Source organism: Cryptotermes secundus, unplaced genomic scaffold (assembly GCF_002891405.2).
Source record: "Cryptotermes secundus unplaced genomic scaffold, Csec_1.0 scaffold3464, whole genome shotgun sequence".
Classification (NCBI taxonomy): Eukaryota; Metazoa; Arthropoda; class Insecta; order Blattodea; family Kalotermitidae; genus Cryptotermes; species Cryptotermes secundus.
Window position 1 is genome coordinate 1 of NW_019720791.1, and position 8,744 is coordinate 8,744.

Below are 8,744 nucleotides of genomic sequence, written 5' to 3' on the forward strand. Positions count from 1 at the left end.
TGTCTAGAAAATGTGGGAACCTCCATCGCCTAATATAGGGAGAGTGCTACTTTTACTGATTTAATTTTTGTGTTGTAGTCAGTTTTAATATGTGAATGTGCTTGAAAAACTGGGACAGTTATTGCAACACCACTGACAAATTATGATTACTTGTTTAGTATATTGACCTTTTGCTGTTGAGAATATAGTGTCTGAAATAGGAAACATCTTTGAGTAAGGCAGTTGATATTATGAAAGAAATTTATTCAAAATGAAATATCAATTACATTGCAAATACACTCTTTCAAGTAATAGCTTTAAGAGACAAATGTAAGGGCCTGATGCTCTCTAATCTCTCAAATTTGAACTATATTAAACCAACATTTATGCTTCTATGAATGCAGTTACAGAAGTACCTTGACCAACAATTTTCCAACTTATATGTTTCCAGATTTATGATCCCACCAAATTAATGTCCATTAGACTTACATTCTGAATTCCTGGACTTATGACTGGAAACTCTAATTTTGGACCTTGGACTGCTTCAGAAAACCCAAAATTCCAACGTTCACTCCTCCGGTGTCCTCTGCCAAGCCAGGGCCATTCTGAAATCTCCCATAACCTGAGCTCATTTGGGGTGCTGTAGATGTCCAGTTTTGATGAAATGATGATTTGTTTTCAAAGTTTGTGAATGCTCTGGCAGCTCAAATCACAACTCTCAACAATCCATGGTAAAACAGTGATTAACTTATTTTAAATATTTTTAATAGTTTAAATGTCTAATACTGTGTTATCTGATGCCCTTTATTGGTTTTATAATAAAAAAAGAATTACAGCATAAGCCTGGAGCTTCAGGAATGTAGCTCTCATATGTCCCATGTTCTAATGGACTTGGTGTACAATTTTTGAACATGACTCATTTTTGGGAATTCATTGTGTTGTAAGTCTGAAGCATGACTGCATTCTGAGAAATTCCTTGACTTCTTATTTACTGAAGTGGTCATTCTACATGTTTGCTGTCAAAAGAAATACAAGAAAATTATTTTTTCCAGTCAGCTTGCATGTTTTTAATTCATTTTATGTCCACATTTTTTTAGCTGTATCTTGCTACAATCAGTTCTGAGTGACCAAATATCTGGCTGAAGATTACAGTCTTCTGGGAATTGATACCGTATAGTTTGGTAGATATCTACTCTTCTACCCTGAAGATGGAGGCAGCACGTTCCTACGAAACATCAGTAAATATCTACCAGACTTTATGGCATCATTTCCCACAAGAGGGTGCTGTTTTCCATGAAGTTGAGCACACCTACCAGCAAATGAGTCAAGGGACAGACACCACCATAAAAATCTCAATTCTCATGAATGTCTGGCCGGTTACATTTATAAAATATGGGTTGGCATACTTAAACTGACTGAAGGGAATATTGTCAAATTATGACCAGCATTCTGGATATAGTCTGGGAAGGATTTTTACCAGATTACAAAGCAGTCAGTTTTCAGTAATGACAGTAAAACAGAAATACTCAAATACTACAAGTAGCTCTGTAGATCTTAGTGATTCAGCTTGGTATGCTCAGTATTCAAACATCAAAAAGCATGTCTGAATGCAACGCACATATTTTCTTAGGGCGGCCACACAACACCTGCGTCAAGACAAGCATCAAGACATGAGAGAAAAGACGCAGTCTTCACTCATGATTGGTCACTCATGATTGGTCTGCATCATGTCTTGACTGTTACATGTTTTGATGCATGCCGGTGTGCGGCCTACCATATTCATCTTGAACTACAGCATTACACCTGGTCTGATAGACATTGATAACATTTGTGTACAGCAGCAACTAACACTGGTAGCAAAAATCAAAGAGGCCAAAGTCTGCTGTTGGGCTCTGTATTTTATATTATTATTATTATTATTATTAGTAGTAGTAGTAGTAGTAGTAGTAGTAGTAGTAGTAGTAGCAGTAGCAGTAGAAGATTAGTATTGTTGTCATCAGCAGCAGCGGCAGTATATTAAGATAGCTGTATATAACATGTAGGATAAGAAAATTCAGCCTATGTCACTGCCTCTTGATCATTACGTAAAATTAATTTAACTAAGTATGGCCATTAATTTTAATTTTCTTCCTTTCTGATGTCCATTTGTTGACTTCTTCCTTAATCCTAGCTATATCAGCAGCATATGTCCGACAGCAGCCACCGATGTAAGTTACTCCCAAAGTCAACCATTCTGGTACATAATTCTCAACTGGACAGCACTTTTCACGATCAGTCCATCTGCATTATAATATGATTGTTGATATAAGAATGAGGGCATTATACCTGTATGTATTCATATCACTGAATGCTGTACTAGAAATTAAAGTAGTAGTACAGTGTGGACGAATGCAGGAATTTTGAAAATTATGGGGGTTAAGGAGAGGAATAAATAAGGGAAGCTGCTGTCTGTGTTTAAGAAATGACACTAAACATGTTACTGAATTGTCTGGACACAGCAAAATGGAGGATAGAAGTTTTATGTAAAAGGTGGCTTAACATATATGAGGAATTAGAAAGATAATAAATTGCACAAACAGACCACACATAAAGAACATAGAAAATATTTAAATAGATTCAGATGTAAATGGGAGAATACAATGGGAAAAATAATAAATTGTAGATAGTAAAGAAAATGTAAGAGAAAGAAAAAATAAATTAGATGTGAGAGGGAGAGAGTGTATCATATCAATCAAGTGTTAAATAACTTACAGTCTCTCACAACTGTGTAAATAAATTCAACAATAAATGCTATTCTATTCGATGGAGTCTTTCTTGAAGGGGCAAATAGCCTAACTTTCTTACCATTGGACTGTTAGCCAGAACTTTAGCGATCATCTGCTAGGAAGAATGAGTCTTAAGGTGTGTCCACATTACTCGTGCTTGTGTTCGTCGGGAGACCCATCTGGTTTTTACTTGTGCTCGTAAATCTTCATCCACACTACTTCAGTTGCTCGCCAGGCTTCGGCGCGTGAGGATCTGTATATTTACTCATAGTGTGTATAGGCTGTAGTCGTATTTTAATTTATTGGCTATAGTTCTTAAAAATTTAAAATCTGCTTGTCTCGTGACTTGTCGTATCATCCACATTACTCGTGAGCACAGCGAGTGGCACAAGCACGAGTAATGTGAGTCGTGGCAAGTATGCCGCGCATTAAAAACATATAATTTCTTAAAGTACATAAACTCTAGAAGAACTCACCATCATAGTAGATGCTCAAATTGTCTCCCTTCTGCTCTTAAGCAGGCTTCAGGCTTCTTGAAAGATTGACACTAGTTTGAGTTCACTCACCTGGATAGATGCAGTTCTTTCGCAGATGTTTCGCCTAAGGTCATCTGATGTGTGGGCATTTTACTTTATTTATTAGGGTTCTTCACATAAAAATCACAAGGATTTAAGTCTGGATACCTGCAGACAACAACCTGTGACTTACCATTCTGTTTTCAAGCATCTCATTTAAAACATTAATGGAATGATTAGTAGTGTAAGCTGCAGCACCAGCTTTGCATAAAATAACATATTTTCTGTAATAGAAAAATAAAGGATGAAGACTGTCACTGGAATGGAAGAAGAATGATAGTAGTCATAATCTTCACTTCTTGTTCCTTCATCAGTTATCTTATAGTTATTGAACATTATGGCGCAGTAGAAACTTCTCCTATTTTTAACAGGTACTCAGGAGCCAGGATAGCTTAGTTGGTATAGTGACTGGCTACAGGCTGGACAACCGAGGAGTTGGAGTTGAAGTCCCAGTAGGGTCAAGAATTTTCTCTTCTCTACAGCATCCATACCAGACCTGGGACCTACCAAGCCTCCTATCCAATTGGCACTAGGGGGCTTTTTCCCTGGGAGTAAAGCGGCCAGAGCGTGAAGCTGACCACACACTCACAACTAGTGCTGAGGTCAAGAAAATGTCGATCTATACATCCACTTGCCTATACGTCTTCATGGTGTAGTGCTTAATTAGTTAAGCACAGGGACAATTTTACCTTTTTGCCTTTACTCAGGATGAACTTTGTCAAGGGAGCAACTACTCTGTTGAGATGTTTGCAGTTTTCTCAGTTCCTTGATGCAAATTGGAGTCTCTTTGCTCATGACATTACCATCATTATTTTATGGGTGTGTGTGTATGCATGCAGATAAATGCACACACAAAGAAACAAACTTGCCATACTAGCAAGCAACCGTTCACTTACAGTGCACTGTCCTCATATCAGCTTCTGTGGTGACAGATCTGGACAGCAGTCTCAGTGATCCTCAGTCCTCCTTGCCTAGAAGTGTTCCTTTCCCTTTCTCTTGTATTTACTTGAAAGAAGGGAACAAATTAGCAGTAATTCTCTAGTAGTTATTTTGTAATATTTAAAGAAACTCACCCTTTCTGTATGTCATAGTTCTCTCCACTATTAGGAGAGGCAATGAGTGGAAATGGATTGTCTGATCTGTCAGCATTGATACCCCTAAGAAGTGGTGACACATATTTTGGGCTCACACAGTTCACACCAACTGCCACAAGCTGAGAAGGATTGATTTCCCAACATCTGCGAGCCACAGACTGGAACTTTTCACCGTAACATGTGTGGAACTCATCCTGAAAACAGTTTACCAGCAAGGTTTATGTACAGAGTGCAGTGGTTTGCTTACACAATGGATAAGTTTTAATGGCTATAAATTCATATCTGTAGGTTTATATGGTCTTGAACTAACTCCTTTAATAGTTTGCACTTCAGACTGTCTTAAATTTATAACCAACATGAATGTTTAGTAGCTTACTTAAGTAATTTTACCATTTGTCTACATACAGTAACTTGAGAAATCTGCAAGCAGGCCAGTATTCATATCTGTTTTCAAGTAAACCAATGTTGCTATCCCTTCTTAAACTTATTTAAGCCTTTTGTCTCTAGCATTTTTGTTTTTACTGCTTATTTCCATCCAGTGACCTTGTCTTTATTGTTAAAAGTTCTGCTACTTTAAGATTTTGAGGCCAAATCTTCTGTCCTTTAATGATGGTTCAGCATGAGATAAAGGTTTCCATCCTTGCCCATTTTTTTATAGTTTCAAGCCTTTCACTTCTGTTCATGATCTCTCTCTCTTTTCCAAGTCCAGCCTCATTCAGAATATCCAAAATGATTTTGCAACTCTTCTTTAGTTTCAATTCTGCAGTACCAATTTTTTGGAAATCTGCTGCCATTTGTGTAGTTGTGAATCTGCAGCTGTTACAGTCTAGACTGCCCTTTCATTCTACTTATTTAGAATATTCTTCATTAGATAATTTGAAATATTCATGACTTGGTGTATATTGTACGGTAGTGTAGTGAATATTTTATTTAAGTAGTTCATTCAGTTACATATTTGTTATAATGAACTGTACGAACCTTACATGAGAAAGAAAGCCAAGCTTTCTGTTCAGGAAACTCCTTGAGCAGATCCATCAGAGCTTCTCCTTCTGACTGAGCAGGAATGGTCTCAAAAGCAAGGATATCAACACCAGCCTCCACCAGTGCTTGTATTCTTGGTCGATGCCAATCAGCAATTTCCTTGCGACTCACATGTGCCACATAGCTGCCTGTGTACTCTGAGCAGTCATGTAGAGCAGTCCCATATGGTCCTACCGCACCTGCTATTAGTATCTTGCGTGCATCTAGGGAAGAGGATCAACAGAAGAACTTTTTCATAACTGTTTGTGCTTGTTGTCTCATAATAAAGTAGATATCAAATGTTTAAAATGATATACTTTATAATTATCTTTATTTTCTGCATCCTGTTATGTATCATGTATCAAAGGCATACCTAGGGGCCTTCAACACAATTGATTATAAACTGATATCAAAATGTCTTTATATTTATAGTCCTTTTCATCTAATCGCTGTATTTCCAAAAACTGAGTTTACCAGTAAGATATGTACTCATCCATGAGTGTATTATTCCTCTAAGTTCATACAACTCCACTTTAGCAAATCTATAAATGTTTGCATTGTTGTATTAATGGATTTCTTCTGTCTGAAGCCATTCTGTGCCTCAGATATCATGTTGTGTTTGCTTACTCTTTATGTATTAATATTTCTAGATTTTTTAAAAAAGCTGGCAAAATTGAAATTGATCTATAATTGAGAATTTGTTACCTCTTTTTTATGAATAGGCCGAACTTTTGCAATCTTCATAAAATTTGGGAAGGTTCCAGAACATAATGAAATGTTAAATATAAATGTTAGTGGCTTTTTAATGAAGTGAAGTAATCACCATGAGAGCTGAGCTACAGGGAAGGAAGGTGAGCCTGATCATAGACATTACAAGCACAGCCCTTGGAAAAAAGAAATGGCATGTAGACCTGTTGCAAGGCAGTGACCATGAAACAAGCGACTATACAACAGCCATCACTAAGTAACGGCTCCACAAACATGCTTGTTTCCCTGGCAACAAGAGAATGCAGCTATAAAGGAAGATACATTTCCTATGTGGTCCATGCTGAGATGATACAAGCAGGACCAGTTAGCAGTTGCAGATAGAGTTAGCTCCCAGCCAAAATGTTGGTTCAAATACCTCCTCCATAGCCCTAAAAGTCATAGGAGGCAATGGAAATGGAACCCAGTGCTTGGGGGTATAACTGGGTCACCGTCTCCCGGGACATACAAATATGGGGACCTGGCCCTCCAGGTTGGGGAAGTCTCAAATCTAAGAGTAAAATATGGTGCTGAATCCTGTGGGACTTGGACCCGAGAATGAGCGCATCGGTGAAACCCAACAGCAATTGTAAGTGACAGACCCATCCTCTCTTCAGAGAGAGCACCCCACATGAACAAACCCACAAATGAGAGTAATAAAAATGTGGTCTTGGGCCTCAGATGGATGCTCAACACCAATACAGACTGGCTGACTGACCATCAGTTGTAACATAAATTTGACTTTAACTTTTTGTTGTTAGTTTGAGAACTGCTGTGGTGTTCAGTCGCTGTTGTTATTAGAAGCTGGTAGCAGAGGCCAGGGATGGTTTGGGAACCCAGACAAAGGGGAACATCCACCACTGGAAGCTGCTACTAAGTGACAACTAGTGTGTGTGTAACAGTGATTTTTAAAGTGTGGTCACGCACGGTATCAGAGTAAGCAATAAATCGAGTCATCAGTACAGAACCTGTCTATAGTCACTCTATCACATGACAATATTATAATGCATAAAGTGATCAGTGTCCACTGCTGTTTTGTCCACTAGATAACTACATGCGGCTTACTCCACATAGAGATATGTTATTTGAAAGATATATCATAATAACAGTAAATAATAAAAAGATGTGTCATGTATCCTTTCGCTGTTAATACCTGAATTAATGACAAGTATTTGTTTCTTACAGTGTACTTACTTATATGTATGGGTTAGAAGATAGTGTATATTAATGTTTATGAACTTTTGTAGTGATATAAGACAAAAATAAACAATTTCACTGTGTAATATTTGAGATGTTCAAAGCAGTGAGATTAATATTCAAAGATTAAGAAGATTGTAGTCTTCTGGAATGTGATGGTATGCAGTTTGGTATGTAGGTATCTATTTCATTACTTCTGTACAGTTTATTTTACTAAACACTTAAGTGAAGAACACGTACATTAGCTAAAATAGTATATATGAATGTATGGGCACACACACATTTGCATACCTGTAATACCATTCATAGCTATAAGTACTTTTAATTAACAAACCTGCAGTGGATCCCACCTCTGTAGCATAGAGTGAGCAAGCTAATTTTGCCAAACTTACTGCTGTTTTAATCAACTCATAGCTTGCTTCCTTGCTCAGTCCAAGATATTTTATAAATCCTCCAATACTGGCTTGATATGTATTTGTCATCAACACATCAGCACCCGCTATAAAATGGACAGTTATCATAATACTGTTATTTGAAGGGTCACAACATGCAGATGATGGCATCTCTCTCAAGATTTTTCATATTATGTAACAAATACATATGCCAACCAGTTTTATATGAATTTCTGGTTTTGCTTAATAACAGCAGACTATATACACTTCATTTTGGTTATACACCATATTTTGTTGTAAAAGATGTGTTCCTGCAGAAGATAAAAGTCACTTTATGCTTTAATGTCATATAAAATAATCCATTCCAATATTAGGCATAATGATTAGTGTTATGGATGATTATGTGGGATTTTTCATTATGAGCTCTAAAATGAACGTGCTAAGACACTGCAGTCTTGAGAGAGAAATGTATTATAGGAACTGTACAAAACAAATGGTGTCCATTAATTAGAAAGTGTTTAAGCTTTCAAATTTATGCTACTTTATAGGAGATAAATATGCCAAAGGAGAATATCTGGACCTAAAAGAAGAATGGAAGTTGACAAAATATCATAGAGAGAGGCATAATTTCTACTTTTGACCAATCTGTTTTATTTAGCAGCACTGTACAGTAGGATAATTAGCAGTAAATAATGAATTGGAAAGATGTTGAAGGAAGTGACGTGGGCTACTCTGAGGCGGTGCCCCCGTATTTGCATGAATTAGCTGAGGAAAATTTCGAGAAACCTCTGGCAGAATAGTTGGTGACCTAGTTGAGATTCAATCTCGGTACCTACAGAACACAGTTCAGAAGCGTTAGCACTTCAACCAAATTTCTTGGTCCATTGGCTATTGTGTGTTCAAAATTTGCATAGGAAATATGTGAAATGCATACAAAACTGTAATTGGAAAACCAGAAGTAAAGAAGTCACTTGGAAA

At 37.1% G+C, this 8,744-nt stretch overlaps 1 protein-coding gene across 2 annotated transcripts; it reads right to left on the bottom strand.

Annotated features, from left to right (window-relative positions):
• Positions 1–1,911: 1,911 nt before the first annotated feature.
• LOC111873585 (homocysteine S-methyltransferase) lies at positions 1,912–7,873 on the bottom strand (the record flags this gene model as incomplete). 2 transcript variants are annotated; one of them, XM_023868434.2, is given in 5 exon segments in its annotated part: positions 2,167–2,259; positions 3,453–3,543; positions 4,393–4,607; positions 5,392–5,657; positions 7,709–7,873. In XM_023868434.2, coding segments are annotated over 5 exon segments (746 nt in total), but the record flags the coding sequence as incomplete, so codon positions are not given.
• Positions 7,874–8,744: the final 871 nt, after the last annotated feature.